General features: G+C 45.0%; 1 protein-coding gene across 8 annotated transcripts in view; it reads right to left on the minus strand.

Annotated features, from left to right (window-relative positions):
• Positions 1-935: 935 nt before the first annotated feature.
• MRTFB (myocardin related transcription factor B) overlaps positions 936-19797 on the minus strand; it is a 236889-nt gene continuing 218027 nt past the window's right edge. For 5 of the 8 annotated variants that reach the window (XM_019750669.2, XM_074322642.1, XM_074322639.1 and 2 more), the window contains 5 exons: positions 19588-19725; positions 16966-17124; positions 16499-16636; positions 8498-8558; positions 936-6621 (listed from right to left, as the gene is read on the minus strand). In XM_019750669.2, coding sequence (XP_019606228.2) covers positions 6086-6621; positions 8498-8558; positions 16499-16636; positions 16966-17124; positions 19588-19725 — 1032 coding nt within the window. In that variant the 3' untranslated portion in view covers positions 936-6085. The remainder of the gene's footprint in view (positions 6622-8497; positions 8559-16498; positions 16637-16965; positions 17125-19587; positions 19726-19797) is intronic. The other 3 variants (XM_074322643.1, XM_074322641.1, XM_074322644.1) reach the window with 1 other exon arrangement.

Genomic DNA, 19797 nt, shown 5'->3' on the forward strand with positions numbered 1-19797 from the left:
GCAGGGCCTCACCTCAACCAACATCTCATTGGCTTTGACCTTCCCCAACCTGTTTTCTTTGCTTGGAATGTTCTTTCCATGTCCCTTCTCTTCCATGAACATCCCTAAAGCTCCCAGCTCGGTCCCTTTCTGTGTTCCTCTATCCTTTTCTCTCCCATGAGTCATGTCCACATTTTCTCTCCCTGAGGTCAGAATTTGGGCTGGTTACATAACGTTACAAATGTTTTTGTCCCTAGAAAGCATCATCTACCTACTGGTCCGTTGCGTTTGCTCTCTGGGTCTCTAAATGTCAGATAATGAAATCTTCTTGTATTTAGCAGTGATCTTTTGTCTTTCTGTGGTTGATATGGTGCCCATTTTCATAATCAGGTATTTATGTGAAAGTTAGGGTCGTCAATCCTGTTTACTCATTACTATTTTATTTCATTGAAGCAAGGAGGAAACTAGAATGCTCTTCTCCTGAAAACTATTGTAACCATGGGCTTTTGGGTTGAAAATTAAATGCTATCTTACTAAAAGAATAGTGAAATCTAAAGAGACCATTTTGTGTGGTCTATAAAAATGTCTCACATAAATAGTTGCTTTTGAAATGGCTCAATTGAAGGATTATTTGGATCTTTCAGAAATGGTGGTGGTGGTACAGTGGTTATCATCAAAGCACGTCAGTCTTCGCGCATGTATCAGTCCCCAGGGAACTACGTATTTATCATGACTTTCACTGTCTCCTTCCTTAAGACTGTGGAAGAAGGAACATGATTTTGGTGTAAATCTTGTCAAGGTCAAGTTCAGCTAGTGCCTGTTTCTAGTCTATATCCCAGGGTCCTGGACCTGGGGCAAGGTGGGGCCTCCTTCCAAATCCTCCCCCACCCTCCACCGGTTACTGTGGCAATCCTGACCCTGAGGTCACTCTTTTCTCTGCATAGCAAGAATCATAATACATCAAAATGTTTTTTTATTTGAGACACAAAAATGCAAAATTGCTGAGATATCAAACATTTTCCGATCAGCTACAATACTGCCACTATGTACAAAAGATCTGATAAATGTGCACACATATAAAAATACAGTATGCATTACCTATGTACAGTACATGTGCAAAATGTATGGCCTTCAAACATGATATGGAATTGATCTCAGGGGTACAAACAGCAAATACAAAGGCATCATGGTTTTTCTTTTAAAAAACAACATAAAGGCAATACCTGAATGGACCCCCGATTGCCATAATATTTTGTTTCTTAAACGAGCACTGGAATAAGCAGGGCTCTGTAGACTGGTATCTTTCTCCTTTTTTTCATAAAGTGAGATGCTAAGACGTAATGTGACAATGAAAATAAGAAGAGAAACACCTATCACGTTGCATTTCTATTGCAAGCAGGAAAAGAAGAAAACTAATTTGTACGTAGAAAGGAAAAACCTTTGCATTACTACTAAATATGTACTATTTCTAAACCAACAAAACAAATCTATACTATTTTACATGAAAACAATAGTGAAATATCTACATCTTTGTGAAAATTATAACCTTAAGTGGGTAATACCTTTTGGGACTGATTTTTGAGATCTCATTAGTCTCAAATGTTAAATAAAAAGTGCCTCCTCCTTTTGGCAAATACTTGGCAATGCCTTTGGTTCCTTTAAAGCAAGTTTGCATTACTGTTGGTTACTTGAGGTTAAGTACGTTAGGTCGATACTAAACCCTTTCCTAAATGCTTCTTCCTCCTACCAGATCAGCAGGTTTTCTTACAGCACAATGTAGAGAGGTAATTGTTAGGAGTCTCGGTGAGTCTATGACCTCAGTTAAAGCTTTGTCTTAGTGTTGGTTGGCACAAAGCTCTGTTAAACACCACAGCTGGGTCTTACCGCCAATGACAGATTTTATCTGATTCCAGACAGCACCTTGTAGATCTGAGATTGCCATCCTGTAGTCACAAAGTTGTGACATTTTTCAGTAATGAGTCACAGAGCAATGTGTTCGTGTGGAGGGTAAGAGCGCTTTTGTAAACATGTGCAGCTTTTTGAATTATAGGCCTCAAACCACAGATTTCTGGTAGAAACCCTCCCTTTACAGTGGTGCATTTCGTCAAATACTGAAAGAAAGGGAGAACGGGGAAAACACGTATGTAGACCTGCTTATTGCCATGCGGACAGTCACTTCACACATAAAAACGTAGCCTGGAAAGGTCACTGAGCAAGACACAGAAAATCTGAAAAGAGTTATTACTACATGGGAATTGTTATTTTCCAGTTTTGACCAAAGCCACTTAACAGAGGAGTGAAGTGCAGTTAGGGTGCTCTCCAAATACAGCTGTGCTTCTGACAAACCTGACCTTCCAGTTAATGTTGTTTTGATGATTTGGGCGAATTTTGTGGCCTCAGGGCAGTGGACAGTCTGTTTGGTATTCTGCTTCCTTGCCTGTAGGCAGGATTCTTGTTTGCAGTGATGATGGCAAAAACAGAGGGTTAGCTGGGAACGTGGTGAAATGGGCCTGTGCTGCTGTGCTGGTGGACACCCAGTGGCTGTTCTCCCCAAGTTCTCTACAACGTCCGCACGCCCCATCTGACAGCAGCGTGGGCGACGCTCGCCCCAGGCGGCCCCTGGGACCACGTGCGCTGTGTACCAAACATGGCACTTCCCTACGGCCACGTCTGTCTGCAGACAGTGGAAGGACTGTCCCATCATGTGTGGGGACAGCTGTTTTGTCAGCTGTTGTGGCTGGTTTCAGCCTGGGAATTCTGAAGGACTCTGAAGAAAGCTATGTGGCCTGGAATGCTCTGGGGTTGAGGGTGGAGGAAGCGTGAGTCAGCTTTGCTGACACAGTGGGGAGTACGCTCCTGCTCCAGCGCTCTGTCCGCTGACGGCACAGCGCGGCGGCTGTCTCACTGCCATGACTGCCTTCAGTGGGCGGCAGCGCGGAGCAGCACCACACTGGCTTTGCCACTGTCCTTAAGCTGCACTTACAAAAGTGTCAGTTACATGGGTCACAGGACCGTGCAGTTTTCTAAAAGGAAATTTAAATAGATCTCTTTAGTATTATAAAAATATTCATATAAAACAAACACAACTAGTATCTGAGCAAGAAACACTCTGAACTCAGAATACATCTATGTACAAATATGTGGCAAATACTCTACAGTAGATTGCACATTTCAGGAAAAACCCTAGAACATGAACCAGTAACTCTGTCCAAGGGTTTCTAGTACATGCACTGCTGAAATGTACAAGGTGACCACATACCCCTCCACTTCCAAAGACTCTGGAGAAGCTTTGGTGTAACTCGCTGTTCATCTCACCCCGACAACGTGACCTGAGGCCTACAGACACTAGAAAGGTAAGCTTGATTCTACTGCTTGCGGAATATTGGGGGAGATAAGACTGGATGTGAGACAATGCGTTTCTAGGAGGTGTGTCCTTGGCAATGGGATATTCTGCAGGATGACACACACCAGTCCCACCTCTAAGCTACACACATGCAACCAGCTGTTCCAACTGGGCTCAATGGCTGTGGGACTCCCCTGGAACACTCAGAACAGTCCTGTTCAGTAAACACTCCCCCTTCCCACTGAGTGAGGTCAGAGGGCCCCTGGTTGGTGTGTCATTTGGTCGCGTCACATGCTGCGTGTGGTCTGTCCTCACTCGCACCGGGAACGTGTGCTGGGGCCCTGGCGAGCCCACAGGGACCAGGCTCAGTGCTCCAGCCAGGACGGGCGGGCCCCGGGGGCTGGTGCGAGTGGTGGCTGGTAGGCTCTGTCACTAGAGACGCCGTACCTGCCTTTCACAGGAAACGCTGGTACGTGAAGTGTGCACCTCGCAACATAGTGTGAGGAGAGGGCAGGCTCAGGAGATGGCATCCTGCGCCCTGCAGGGAGTGTCTTTGGAGAGCAGCCTTCTGGGGCAGATTTCAAGCCCTATTTTAAAAAGCACTAAGGGGAGCTGAGGGCTATAAAACGATCTATGTACACAACTCGGAAAGATGGAGACAGAGTTATTCAACAAGAGTCAGCAGCACTGGCTGTTCAGTCGCCGCCTACAATCCCACTGACACTGACAGTGCTAGGAAGCCATTTCCGTCTGAAGGACGAAGATGCTCAGAGTCTAGGGACCAGATAAGCTCCGGCCAGAACCCCACCGCTAAGACCTTCCTCGGTCAGAAGCCTGCCTGGAGACTCCAGGTGTGCGGCCCGCCCAGGAGGCATAACTCCTGCTGGGCTTGGTCAGATGGTGGCGTTCTGGTCCGCAGTTACTGGATCACCAATTTCTAAACACTTCAGCTACCGTGTGTCCCCGAAAATAAGACCTAACCGGAAAATCAGCTCTAGCATTTATTTTCAGGAGAACATGCCCTGAACGTAAGCCCCAGTGCGTATTTTGGAGCAAGAATTAATATAAGACCCGGTCATATTTTTGGGGAAACGGGGTTCTCACCACAGAGCACACTGAGCACAACTGCCTCTGCCTTGAAACATTCACAGGCGCTTTCAGTTACCAGGGCTGCAGTTTCTGGGCGACTGAATTCTGGAAAAACGGACTTCTCTTACATGTAGTGAAATTTACAAACTGCAATAAAAATTTGAAATCAGATCAGCACTTAGGCAAAAACAAGCCCAGAAATGATTCACAAATTCTTTCCAAATACCAGGTCAGGTTGTCTTTGCACATTACTGTGAGGTCAGCACATACTGACCCAGAGAAACCAGCCTGACCTGAGGGCTTACACAGGTGAGGTGGAGAGCACAGTAATATTTAATAAAAACCTCCACACTTTTTGGTAGATACAAAGTTTTTTTTCAGTTATATACATTTTGTCATATACTTAAATGACTAGTTTGAAATTATTTTGGAAATTCTGTGATAGTTGGCATTTTAGAAAATTCTTAAACTACTCAACAAATATGTGGTAATTTTGGTCTATATAAAAAACAACTAATAAAACCTCCAGTTTTTCAAAATCTAGTGAGAGCTCGGGCATGACATCCAGTTACAAGCCTGTCAAATGGTGACCAGGATAAGCGATGGAGAAGGGGACAGCCAGAGCTGGGGCCCGAGGCCACCCTGGTGACAGTCCAGCCTGGGACTGGGAATGGCAGGCTCTCCCTTGCCCTCGCTTTGCAACTCTCCAGCTCAGAAAAGTGTTTTACGCTAAAGCCTTTTCTTGGTTCTTTGAGATGGGTCTGGTTACCTGAAAGCTAGTCAGTGATTCTTTAAATACAGAAATACAAGTGGCTCAAGTACTCTAGAAATATGCGCGTTATTGAGAGAAATAGGGCCACTGGGGCTACCCAATTCCTTACCCCAGTGCAGGCTGTACAAATCCCAACTTCAGAGTAGACATACAGATGTCTTCTTTACACATTAAATCAATCTGATCAACACAGAGGGTTGCGGATAGAATTTTCAGTGTTATCAATAGACCTGGACTTTTTACAGTGGACTGGTTATGACAGTATTTTGTAGAAATTGTCTGCTTGTGGTGAAAGAGCTTCCATTTAAATTTAAATTTGGAAATCTAAAGTAAGATTCCCAGAATCATAAAATAAACTGCAACACAAAACAGTTACACTGGTTTCTGAATGGAAGCAAAAGTCATCAGCTGGAAGCTGGCGCCGACTGGCGGGGCTCTGGCTGTGCACCGGGCCGGGCTCAGGCCCTTCCTAGGAACTGCATGTGCCGTACAAACCGGCAATGGTGCTTTGAGTGGAGCCGTCTGCCTTTTAGTCAGAGCCCGAAAGTGACCCCAGAGGTTTGAATGTAGTTGATTACCAGAGAACCCTCGTGTCGTTATCCTGTGCGCGTGACTCTTCTGTATGTTTTTATCTAAGATACTTTCCATTCGTTACTGGAGTCTGGAGACACAGATGAGTCTTCCTGGATGGGGGTTTTTCAGAAGGCCCGGTGCTGTGCCAGGTTGCAGACACTGCTGGAGCCAGTGAAATGGTCTCCAACTTGGTTTCCAGGCTGTGACCATCCATTCTTTCTGTGACAGTGTATTTTAATTGCAACAGTGGCTCTGTCTCTAAACTGACCTTCTAGAATCATCTTCATCCTCTTAAACCTCATGAACTGGGAGACAAGAAGTCTGTGACATTAGTCCCATGGCAATGGTAGGTCTTGGGGATCTAGGAAGTCAGCAGAGAACATGCTGGGAGCAGTGGCGCTGAGAGGAGTGAGGCCCGACGACGAGGGGGGCATGGTGATGTCTAACCACTCCATGTTGTCCAAGTTGGAGTCAGAAAGGTCCAGTGACAGGCAGGGAGTACTCGCAGCAAACTGGGCCTCGGCCGTCTCCATGGGCGAGTGCGAATGGTCCAGCACGCTCGCGTGACTCAGCAGGTCGTTGTGCATTTCCTGCATCAGAGAGAAGGGCTCCCTGTCTTCACTGCTGCTCTGTAGCGGAGCAATTTCATTGGCTGAAGGTAAAGTTCCATCCAGGAAAGCTTCCAGTTGGTTCTCTAAGCTGGCAGATAAGCTGCTCATGGGTTCTAAGGATATGGGTGGTGCCATTTGCACCTGCGGTGGTGGCCGGGACACCACGGTGCTGACCGGCATTGTAGTGATGCTGGCCGTCACTGGTCTCATTTTGGAAATAGGAGAAGGCTCTTCCTTTATGGGGAGGGAAATCTCTGCAAAATAACGCAAGTAGTTAGTAAGCAAAGATTTACTATTTACAATTCTTACTAATTACTCAGACAAGTATTTTGCTGTTTTGCGGTGACTTATACACAGTCCATCTTAGAGGTAGGCATCTTAGACAATGTCTTTGGTCCTTGATAAGCGCTTGGATGACAGATCATTTTAGTTAGACAGATAAACATTTGTTTGTGACATTCTGATATGCGTTCAATTCTTTTCAGTAAGAGGAAGCAATAAAAGCAGTTATAGATGCTTCAGACAGGGCCCCTGATCCCACACTGTCTTGCGGATGTACCTCCACAGATGCACGGCGCTCCCAGGTGGGCGTGGAGATGCACCCCAAGTGGGTGCAGCCTGAGGCACACCCTTCACACCGTGAGGAGGCTTTGTTGTTGCTGCTGAACTCTGTGCCCTTCTAGCCATCTTACGTCACTACAAAGCACAGCTAACACGTGGCTCTTCTCACCTTATTTTGCTCCCTTTTCTGGTCTTGTTTTCTGAATCTATATAAAATCTTGAGGATGGTAAATGTCTTAATAAGCACTAATTGTGTGTTATTTCTTGCCAGATTCAGCAAATTAATGGACCATTTGCTATAGATACCAGTGTTCACTTAGTTACATATTTGAATGAAGTATCTTTTTTACTTTCATGGGTCTGATTTGTTTTTATTACATGCAGATACACTAGGAAAAATGGAGTTAATGACAGCTCTTACAATTCAATGGTTGGGATGCGTAAATAAGTGAGAAAAAACTGAAGATTTGCTTCCTCTATATGAAATGTCCACTGTGTGTACTGCGTGTGTTTTTAGGACAGTTTGTTCTTTCTGTTCTCTGTAGTCATCTCTGGAATTGTTTTGAAAGCTGAAAGTGCAATCTAAGTAACTAGTCTTATATTCAACTATTTAAATCTGTTCTCATCATTACTGGTATTTACAATAAGATGAAATAACACACTCATTGGATACTTTGCCATAAAAAATCATTCCTTTTAGAAAATAACTCACTTGTGTGATAACTTTGTCACATCTTAATTTCCAAGTTTAGGCTGTAAAAATTATTTTTTTAAATCACTTTAAAAAGTCTTATTTTCACATTTGGTAAAAAGCATTTTTTAAAATCTTAAATTCAGAGTATGGAATATCTATTTTTCTGAGTTTAAATTATTTTGCAAGGTCAATATAGTTCTTAGCAAAAAAAAAAAAAAATGCTGTTCGCACATGGAGATCTGTAGTCCAATATCAAACATTACAACAAGGTCATTAAACTCCAAATCAAATAGTACCTGGTATGAGTGGAGAGATTTTATGACTATTAAAAAATCACAATAAGACCCTTTTCATTAGGGAAATTTAAGAATAAATATTCCAAAATAGCATTTGCATTTTTGAAATACTGATTTTTATACTTATTTTTCAAGATATGTAATGAGGCAGAGAGCTCCTTGATGGTGTGTGTATGTGTGGTTTACATCCCTTATCCCTTTTAACAAAGTTACTAGAATCCAAGCTAGGCAACTTGGTTGTTACAAAATGAACTCATGAATTGGGATGTTTTTATCCCATCCCCAGTGAATGATACAACATACAGAACAAGTTTGAGGTTTTTCAGTGTGGCATTTAAATCGGGTTCTACTTTGCTATTTTGAGATGGGTTTTTTTTCAGCGGTGTATATCTATGGGTAAATCTAACATTGTCTCACTTTTTTAACCTGAAACAATGGCTTTTCCTCCAAGTATAAGTTGTTTTAATGGCCTCACTTGAACAGATTTTTACACAGTAACTGCAGTGAGTTAGAATGCGTGAGCTGCATAGGAAAGCTCTTGTGCTGAGGAGAGGGGCGCGGTGGGGCGATGGGACCCACCTCCGCTCTTGATGAGGATGTCGAAGAGGTCGTCCATCTGCTGGCTGTGGGCGCTGGAGACCTGCAACAGAGCAGAAGCCAGGTCAGCTTGCTTTCACACAAACCTGGGCGCCAGGCACCTGGGAGCACTAAGGGGCCTTACAGGATGGCTCGTTCTAATCGTGGTAACTTTGAGGTCCCCCTGAAAAGTTACACCATTTATTCAAAGTATCACAGCTGATTAATTGACAGCAAGAATGGGGCTAGTACCCAGCCCAGCTGGGGACACTGATTGCATTTTGAGAGGTTTCTATACTTTCTTTTAAAAATGTCTTTACTCATTTGCGTGTAGGTACAAATACAAAGTACGGATAAGTGAGCATGCTATGTTTCAGCTTTAATTGAGAGTAGCCTTACTTACAGACAGTAAACTGCACTTTTATGAAGTAGACAATTTGACGAGTTCTGAGGTATGCATTCACCCATGGGACTGTCAACAAAGTCAAGGTAAAGAATGTATCCAGTGCTCCTAGTTTCCTCAGGCGCCTTTGTAATAATGCTTCCCTCATCCTGGATTAGTTTACATTTTCTAGAGTTTTATATAAATGGATTCATATAGTATGTACTCATTTCTGGGGGGAAGGGGTAGCTTCTTTCACTGAATATAATTTTGAGATTTATCCACGTTGTACAGTATATCTTAGAAATAGTTCACTCCTTTCTATTGCTGAGAAGATTTTCCTTGTAAGGAAATACCAGTTTGGGTTGTTTCTAGTTTTCGGCTATTACAAATAAAGTTGCTGTGAGCATTTGTGTACAAGTCTTTGTACAGACATATGGTTTCTTTTCTTTCCATAAATACAGAAATGACTGTTTACAAATTATTTATCATTCAATTACAGTTGTCATACAATATTATATTAGTTTCAGGGGTACAACATAGTGGTTAGACATTTCTCTCACTGATCTGCTATCATGCACAGTTATCACAGTATTACTGATTATATTCCCTCTGCTGTATTTTATATTCCTGTGACTCTTTTATACTTCCTGTGGCAATTTGTACTTCTTAATCCCTTCCTCTTTTTCACCCAGCCTCCTGCCCCCAAACCCCTGGCAACCATTAGTTTGTTCTCTGTATCTGGAGTTTTGTTTGTTCGTTTGTTTTAGATTCTACATATAAATGAAATCATATGGTATTTGTCTTTCACTGTCTGTCTTATTTCACTTAGCATAATGCCCTCTAGGCCCATCCATGTTGTCACAAATAGCAAGATTTCATTCTTTTTATTGCTGAGTACCAGTCCATTGTATCTGTATGCCACATCTTCTTTATCCAGGTGTCTCCTGATGGCCACTTAGGTTGCTTCCATATCTTGTCTATTGTGAATAGCGCTGCAGTGAACATAGGGTGAATATATCTTTTCAAATTAGTGTTTTGGGTTTCTTCAGGTAAATACCCAGGAGTGGAATTGCTGGGTCATAAGGTAGTTTTATTTTTAATTTTTTGAGGAACCTCCATACTGCTTTCCATAGTGGCTGCACCAATCTGAAATCCCACCAACAGTGCACGAGGGCTCCCTTTTCTCCACATCCTCACCAACACTTGTTTGTTGATTTATTGATGATGATCATTCTGACTGCTGTGAAGTGTTATCTCATTGTGGTTTTAATTTGCATTTCCCTGATGATCAGTGATGTTGAGCATTTTCCGTATGTCTGTTGGCATCTGTATGTCCTCTTTGGAGAAATGTCTGTTCAGGTCCTCTGCCCATTTGTTAGATTGTTTGGCTTTTTGGTGATAAGTTTATGAATTCCTTATATATTGGATATTAACCCCTTATTGGATGTATCATTGACGAATATCTTCTCCCATCCAGTAGGTTGTCTTTGCATTTTGTTGGTTTCCTTTGCTGTACAAAACTTTTTAGTTTGGTATAGTCCCATTTGTTTTTTCTTTTCCCTTGCCCGAGGAGACATCTAAAAAAATATCACTAAGAGTAATGTCAGAGAGTTTACTGTCTGTTTTCTTCTAGGAGTTCTATGGTTTTAAGTTTTCCATTTAAGTCTTTAATCCATTTTTTTGTTTATTTTTGCATATAGTGTAAGAAAGTGATCTAGCTCCATTTTTTTGCATGTATCCAGTTTTCTAAACATCACTTATTGAAGAGACTACTTCCCCCCATTGTATATTTTTGCTTCCTTTGTCATAGATTGACCACATAGGCGTGGGTTTATTTCTGGGCTCTTGAGGCTCATAATCAATGGCTCAGTGTGGGACTGCATCACATACATGTTCCCTCAGTTATTCTCTGGCCAGTGATTCTAGAGCATTCATTATATGCATGCCAGGTGTCTCTGTTACTGAGGAATCTTGTCAGTTGAGGCACATAATCACGTAGCCAAAGCTAACTGAATTTTAGATATGCAGAAAGAAATAACACTCAAACCACCGGGGAAAAAAATAATTAAAACTGTCAATTTTTTAAAAAGGAGCTAAAAAAGCAAAATGAAATTGATTTATATCCAAAGCCCAAAGTGTGGCATCTGGATTTGTTAAGAAGGATACAAATAAGACAGACATGGAAAGAAGACACCACCTCAGTCACTACCCACACTACAGGTAATGCTTCTGTCTTTCATTATGTGGTCTTTATCTAGACTCGGCTTTTCAGAGGCCCAGGAGGGAAACTGCACCCAGCCTCTGGACGGCATCTTTAGAGAGAGGTGCTGTAAAGCTTGGGGGAAGGGCCAAAACACACTGAGATAAACCTGTTCTTGCCTTTGTCAGGATCTTACCACAAATGCCTGGAAGCTCCTGAGGAAAGGGGTTCCTTTCAGCTCCTGACATGCGAGGAGCTTGGATGGCTCCCAAAAGATTCTGATAAGCATCTGCCATCCTGGTTCAGGTCCAGGCCAGACTTTACTTCCTGAGGTGCGTCCATCCATGCTCATTATGCTGTCAACAAGTGTGGATGAAAGGCACGTACCAAACTGTTGTAATAAAATGTCTTGGCACCTATTGTCCATCCTTAACAGTTAAGTGAGGGAGTTCCTTTCTGTGCACAAATGTGGACTGTGAATTTGATCAATCCATCAAACAAGCCAGAAATCTAAAGTGATCCCCATTCTTCCTCTTTCTGAAAGGAAAAATGAGCCCAGATTTGTAGGCTAGGCACCCATCCCCGAGCAGAGAGGCGTGTGCCAAGCAGATCTGAAAGGTACTCTCTTTTACAGAGTGTCTGGAAAAAAAGGCATCCCAGGACTGAGTCAGGGTTTCAGCTGCTCTCACCTGTGGATGGTCCCATCTCGCCTCATTAGCACCATTAAATCACAGCCACAAATTCCTTCCCTGAGGTCCTGAAATTGCCCGTCCATTGGGAGACAATGGCACTATGTTGTCAGTGCCCATAACAACGCTAAGCAGAGATTGGGGGCTCCCCTAGGAACGCGGGATGGGGAAAGCGGGTGGCCTCTTGCCTGCAAATTCAGGAATCAAGCACCACATCTAAGGGCCACTGCCACCCAGAAACGAAATGGAGTTCCTTTCTTCCCTTTTCCTTCAGACATGATTCATATGTGACATTTGTGATCTCCTGTGTTTGAATTTTTATAAGCTGATGGGTGTTGGCAGAAATGTTAATCCTTTTTAAAAGAAAGCTTCAGCTTTCTTCTTCTTTCCAGCAGCCCGAGTGAATAGTAATCAAAGATCTGAGCAGAGCCACTGCCATGTTCTTATTCCACAATGGCTTCTCCCCTGATTTTGACCTCCAGGGTATGCAGTGCACTCCAGGAGAGGAAGGGAAAGGAGGTGGGGAAAGAATGGCAGAGAGGTGGAGGAGAAAAGGTGGGGAGATTGAGTTTTTGGTGTATTTCCACTGAGGAAAGAGGAGAGATGGTGAACAAAGGGCATCTAAGACAGAATGTCATCTACATCTGGGAGGAGCTGTGGGTCCAGAAATAAATCAGATGTCATCAATATCTTGCAAGAAGTCACCATCTAATAGAAAGAAAACATGCAAAGCACTGATCTGAACTCGCTTCTGTAATAAGTACTGAGATGCCAGAGGAAGGCTCGAGCTTTGCTGGGAAGGTCTCGGGGTAAATCTGCCCAAGACAATACCTGGAACAGATGTTAAGTTGGCCAGGTGAGGCAGGGGGAGGGGGTGAGGAAGACTACCAAGAACAAAGAAAGGTGGGTTAACCAGTACAGGGGTACTGGTCAAGGCGTAAAGACTTGGGTGAAGGGAAGGTGGGGTGCTGCAGTCAGCCAACTGAAATAGACCTGAATGTTGTTTCACCAAAACGATCAGCTCTGTGGAGGAGGCTGGAGCAGCAGCTGCTCACCCTTCAGGAGATGGGCCAGTAGGCGTGGTCTTCCCCCACTCCAGCCACTGGTCCTGCCTCCATACTGACAGGCCGTAAGCCTTTCCCACAATCACATGGAAAATGTGTTAAAAATGATTTCTAGAAACTGTTCATTAGAACAGGGATTCAGGAATATGTAGTTTTAGAAAGTTCTCCCATGTATTTCCATGCACAGAAAAGGCCAGAAACACTGTCTACAATTACTGTTTATGTCATGGCACACAGCAGTGCAACTACAGTGGACCTCGGTTTTCGAACATAAGCCCTTCCGAAAGACCGTTCTGAAGTGTTCAAAAACCGAGGCACGGTTTCCCCATAGAAAGTAATTCAAAATGGATTAATCCGTTCCAGACTTTTAAAGTCAACCCCTAAAACTGCAAATTTAGCATGAATTTTACGGCATCCGTAAACCAAAATGTTCATCAACAGAGACATTCGAAAACAGAGGTACCACTGTACTTGGAACAAGTATTTCATTCTGTTAGTTTTTCGTGCCCAGCGGCGAGGTTGGGGTGGGAGGGGTAAGAGCATCTGAGCAAAAGCCTGTAACTGTTGCCACGAGAGTAGTAGGGTGGGATTTCCTCTACAGAGCACCTACTGTGTGCTAGGAAGAAGTAGCATGCTAACCCGAGATCAATGGGCAAGAGGGGCTCAAAAGAGGACAGGATTTGAAGGCACGTCATCGTACGACACAACACCCTGGCATATAGAAACGCTCCCCTACCTCTTCTCCCTGTGGTGCCTCCCAGGACCAGTAGCCCATCCCCACGCCCATGTTACGCATATGGTACAAAGAACTGGATGTTCTGACTGACTCATCCTGGCCCCACCCCTCTAAGAAAGCAAGTGCTGCTGTCAGAACGCAAATAATTCATATTTTTTTCCCTCCAAATGCTGCGCATTCTCCATACCATCAGTCGCCAATTTTCACCTCTCAATATATATTTTTTCCTCAGGATTAACTCGAACCATTTCAATCTGAGACTATTGGCTCTCTGCATATTTCCATAATAAGCGTCATCACCATAACGATAATAGCTACCACTTTTTGAGCCACCAAAACTGCAAGACCCAGTACAAGATGTTTGAAAACACACTAATTCTTACAACACCCTGTGTGGTAGGTAAAGAAGAGTGGCTTAGAGATGAAACGCGCTCAGAGATGAGGAACTTGCCCTGAGGTCGCAGCCGCTGAGGAGACAGCTGCCCTCGAACCCGAAGCAGCTCACTGGGAGCCTGGGCCACCACCACAATGCCACTGTCCCTTGGCTCAGTCTCCCTCTGGAAAATCACGTCAATGACTAGGTGAGATTCGGATATTTTTCCCCCCCAGTTTGGGCTGTACATTATGAACTACATAGTTAATGAGGGGGTGAGGTGGGGACAAATTACAAGCTGGGGCCTGCCTGTAAGAAGAGTGCTGCCGCTCCCACACGCCTGAATCTGAGGAAGCCTCGGAGTGTAGGATGCAGACCGCCTGTCATTCGTTGCCTGGGGGCTGCTGTGAGGTCAGACCACTGCAGGAAATCCCGCCCCGTGCTGGCTGCACAGGCCCAGTGTGACAGCTCACCATGGGCGGCCAGGTCCGGTTCTGACGATGGCCTGAGCCCTTCTTTTGAAACTGCCTGCATGGGCTAGAGAGGAGTGGCAGCTCTGCCAGCTGGCGAGGACAGTCCTCGTCCCTCTGCGTGTTCATTCGCACCGCAGCAGGGGCGGTGAGGGGCAGTCGGGACAGAGACGGCCTGGGGCGGGCGGCTGAGACCCGGGCTAGACGGGACGTACCACAGGGACACCACTAGCTGCTGCCTCTGAAGCTGGACCTGTGGCTTAGCCAGGCCTGGCTTTGGAGCCCAAGCTTCCAGTGTCACAGCTAATTTCTGAGTTATGTTTACTAACACTTCATGTAACATTTGAGCAGTACTTTTCATTCTTTTAATCATGGCTAAGAGGAAACATCACAGACCATCACAACTGAAGGTGATTTTTGTAATTCAGCTTGTCCAATAACTTTTTCTCATCCCTCCCATTCTTTCTTCCCTCCCTCCCTCCCTCCTTTCTTGAACAAAAAGGGGGCTATGCCATAAACCTGACAAGCTCAGGGGACCACACAGCAGGCCCGACAAACTCAGAGACCGAAAGTAACGAGGAAGATGGTCTCATCACAACTTCCTAACTGGGCAGCTCAGAGCGGTCGCCGCCTCCCAGGCCTGTAAGGTCAGTGTTTACTGCAAGTGAGCCCTGGCTGTTGTTTTTATGCCTCTAGGATAACACATCCATGTTCTTTTCTCCTCGAAGGCACAAGCACCGGAAGAGGCCACAGAGGAGGCCACAGAACCCCCGGCTGCTACCTTGCTCCCCACATGCAATCACTACGTGCTGTGAACGTTGTTAAGTGCCCTGAACCCACCATGTAAACGAGGTATGTGTTTCTCCCCTGTGCCTTCAGTGCAACGCAGAGATTTCCCCGCTACGCCGCCTCCTGTCTGTCCCCTTCATCTACCCCCGGTGGATGTCACCTAACCCTCCTTACATCTCTTCTTTGACCCAACTGTATGAAATAAGCTGCAGAACTGCCCTTCTCAGGGTGGTCACTTTGTAAGTTATATAAATGTGCAGGCAGTGTCACACACCTGAAAGCAGTGTAACAATGTAGGTCAAGTGTCACTGAAAAGTAAAAACGGCCCTTCTTGGGAGCATTTTGCTTCCCCGCCACCTCCCCCTCTTTCTGTTCTACTTTCCCTTCATCTCTTGTCCCATCCGTTCTCCCTTCCCTTCTCTTCTCCCACTCAGACAAGTCAAATACTGTATGATCTCCCTTACATGTGGAATCTTAAAAATAAACAGATACAGAGAACAAGCTAATGGCTGCCAAAGGTGAGGGGGTGGGAAGGTAAGAATTTACGAAAACTTGTACACATTCAATGAAAAAACGAAACAAAATGAGTACTGTACCTAGCCCATTCAATAAACATTTTAAAAATTACGTCGTAGTTTCCCAAATATATTTTTAAAAATTCTAAGGACATAAAAATGGACTAATATATATAGCAGAATGTTAATAGAAGGACTTTGGGACCACTGGTGATTGTTTTTCTATTGCACTTTCCTGGGATTTCCAAATTTTCTAAATGAATCCACATTTTTATAATTAGAAAACAAGTTATGCAAACAGAAATGTTAAGTGACACATTAGTGACAAGCTCTTCAGGAGCGTGGTAGCACTTCCCTTGAAGGAAAAGCTGACAGCAGACTGTTTCAAAACTTTAGACGTACCAACATCTCTCTGAATCTATGAGCATTTAGGAGACCTGGTCAGTGCTGAGATTTGTCTTCATTTTCCATGACTAGCAAGGTGTCACATAGGGGGAGGAGTTTATGTAGCAGAAAAAGGACCTGTGTAACAATCACCTCTGTCCTAAATGAGCCAGCCCAGGCCCCACAGAAAACCTTAAACGGTGAACCCGGAATTTGAGTAACTGCAGGTTAGAGCTGCTGAAATCTGTTTGGAAGTTGGAGTGTTCACAGTAAAGGACATTTTGATTTTAAATTGCATATAAAATGAAAAGAAGGCTCCTATGAAACGTGCTTCTACTAAGGCAAGTCAGAAAAGGGATTCAATTCAATGCAGGCACCCGAGGCCAGGCCCTCACTTACCTCTGGGAGGGAGGCCTGGGCGCTGCGCGTCTGCTTGATGGCCTCCTCGTAGCGGGGAGGGTCTTTCGTCTTGGGGATGGGGCTCCCAAACAGAGCGTGCTGGACGACAAACTGCTGGGGTGGAGGGGGCGAACTAGGCTGTGACAAACAGAGGAGCACATGTCAGCTGTGGGCAGTAAGCTTCCTCGTGGCCTGGCCGGGCTCAGCCCTACCGTTCCTTACGCGGTGGCCAAACCACGGGATTCCTAAGCCACCGAGGCTTCCGACCTAAGAGCTATGAGGCTGACGGCACAGGTGGGCATCGTCACTGTAATGCCGGCCAAGCCGCCCCTAACAGCGGTCAGCAGGGTATTTCCGGCTACTTCCCCCATGAATGCGGATCCTCAGTGGCCCCAAGCCTAACGCTGCGGGCTCTGCACCCGGCCACCCAGGAAGCGTGTCACTGCAGTCCCCACAGGACTACCGACCTTGCTGGCAGGCTTCGGCCCGTTCTGCAGGGGTGGCAGGGCCACGCTTCTGGACTGGAGAGCGCTGCTGGGGGCCTTGTTAGTGAAGGGCTGGGGGCCCGCCGGGGCGGGTGGTCTCTGATACGGGACAGCTGGAGCGGCCGCCGAGTTTGCAAACACCTGCAGTGGGGAAATGCCTTCCCATCAGTATGTTCTTTGATTTTTCCTACTAAAGGAAACCATATTTCAAACACGTTGGCAAACGATTTCTACAAAGGGCCACAGAGTATATAGTTTAGGGTCTGCGGGCCGTGTGGTCTCTGGTGAGCGCTCACGTCTCCCGCTGCAGGCAGAGGCAGCCAGAGCGTAAACACACACATACACGAGTGGGCTGGCTTTTCACAGAACTACCAGGTGGCCCGCAGCCACATCTGCCCCCGGATCTTCCATCAGTGGTCCCTTTACTCAGTGGCCCGTCTTTGATGGCAGTGGGGCAGTGCTTTGTGGGAAAGCAGCATTTGCTCAGTGGCATTTTCCTTGTGACAGCTGAGTTGGTAACATTCCTCACTAGGGTGATCTCGTCTCCTCTCCTGGCTTTATTTAATGTTCACGATTAATCTGATAATCCCCAAGCCCACCTCTCTTCCAGCCTTGCTCCCAACTGCCAGGCCACACTTACAACATTTACAAACATAAATTTGGGACATTGCACATTGAATATATTCCAAACTAAATTTCCTCCTTTCTTCTCTCCACCCCCAGGCTTCGAGGCAAAGTAAATCCTGGTTGTGCGATTTAAACTTTAGGAAGTGGAGCCATCAGTCCAGCCTGCCTTCTCCCCCCACTGCTTCCACTTCTTAGAAAAGCCTCTTCAGTCAGGCCTGTTCTCTGCTGTCCTGCTCCAGGTCCTTACCACCTCTCCCTGGAATGTGCCCTCACCTGCCTGCCTCCACCGCGGTGAGCCTCGGCACACACCCGACGGAGCCCCCACGCTCACTGGCTCCGCTGCCTTTGGGGTAAAATCCCAGTCTTTGGCTGGTGTGCAAACTTCCTTCCTACCCGGCCCCCTTTTCCATCCTCCCCAAAAGGCTACACATACTGTGGCCACACTCAGTTTTCTAGTTTCTTGAAAATTTGTCCAAATCCTAACAGGGCCCCATTTACAGTCTGCGCCCTTCCAAGAAGCCGTCTTCTGCTCTGTCAGGCAGAGGGGAGCACCTCGTCCTGTGGAACCACAAAGTGTTTTGTTTAGGCCGCAGCAAGAGCCAGAAGTTTTAGGGCCTTTTACAAAGTATGGCCATGATATTTAACTGTATTTCACAGAACTGATTTGCTTATAAAAATACTTACTATACTTCATGCCACTAGTATCCTGAAAGTAAAAATTTTATCCCCTATATTTTTACTGTAAATATAAACATTTTTTAAGCATGAAAGTATATATGTGTGTTCTTACATCACTGTGAACAATACAACTGTGGGTGATGAGTTCTGTAAGTGTACTCTTTGCAAAGGTGAATTTCCTTGTATTTGGTAAAAAAATTCTTCCTTTAAATTGGAAGTAATGATTCCTAATTCTAGTATTTGGAGACTTAATGAATAAGCCCTTATTATCCTGGCTATATACTGTTTCTCTTCCCTAAAACAAAACTGTCTTAACATTTGAATGTTCACTAAGCTTATCACTACACTAAAATGTTACTTTGAGCCCAGATGAAGTAAAATGCAAGAACTCCTTGCTCCCTGCATCTCTGAGGAGGGTCCAAGAGAGCGTGGGTGCTGGTGTGACCACTGATGGCCGAGAAGTTGTTTCTGTGTGCCCCTCAAGGTGTCATAGCAGACAGCTCACACCACCCTGGGGGGCATCTACAAGTACACCTGATATCCAGGTTCTTTTATGTTGAAGATGAAAACTCGGGGACTAACCGTTCTCAAGGTTTAAAATAGTAAGACCTATTTTTGAGGCCTTAAGATTTTTCTGGCAAGGAGGTGTACACACAACGCCACCTGCTGGATAAGTGGGAATTTTGGTAACTTTGGGGGCTATTTAAACATCTGAACTTTCAGGTGGGAACTTGGGTAGAGGACACTGAGCCAGACAGAGATCACCACCATCACTTTATAGATGAGGAAACTGACAGAGAAAGAAAGTGAACTGTGTGTAAGGCCCAACACGTAAGACCCAACACGTAGGCAGTGGTGACCCAGGATGACAGCCAGACCTAGACCTTCTGGCTCTTAACCTGTGAGATGGCAGACTCTGAAAATACGAAGATCTTACTCCAGATAACATTTCAGACAGTATCTTTTTCATCTTCAAATGTCTTTTCCCAGGAAACAGCACTTTTTGTTTTCACAAAATGAGTAATTTGACCCAGGAAATTCTATATATAAGGATAAAAAAAAATACCTTTGAAAATTTTACTTGGAAGAGGGGTTTAACTGTTAAGATGAGCTACCTTTTAGTAACAGAGGACTCTTTCTCTCTCCCAAATAACTGGATAACCTGCAGCCAAATGGCATCTGACCTGAGGCTCCCGTGATGGTGGATGGATCACAGAAAAGAACAAACAGGAATGTCACCGGAGGACGAGAGACGAGAGGACAAAGCAGAAAGTCTGCCACTGGTTAGCATTCACCAACCTTTCTGACCTGCTGTGGCTGGCTGAGCACACGCGGCATGAATGGGTCTTGTTTCTGAGGCCCAGTCTGGGCCAAGCCCGACGACAAAGCAGCGGTCACCATCTGAGGCTGAGTCTGGATTCCTGTTTGCGGTGGAGTCTAGGAGGCAAAAAAATAAATACAATAATTGTCAAAATCAAAGTTAGAATCGAGTTGAGCTGTAGAAGAACT

This window comes from Rhinolophus sinicus, linkage group LG18, assembly GCF_036562045.2.
Source record: "Rhinolophus sinicus isolate RSC01 linkage group LG18, ASM3656204v1, whole genome shotgun sequence".
Classification (NCBI taxonomy): Eukaryota; Metazoa; Chordata; class Mammalia; order Chiroptera; family Rhinolophidae; genus Rhinolophus; species Rhinolophus sinicus.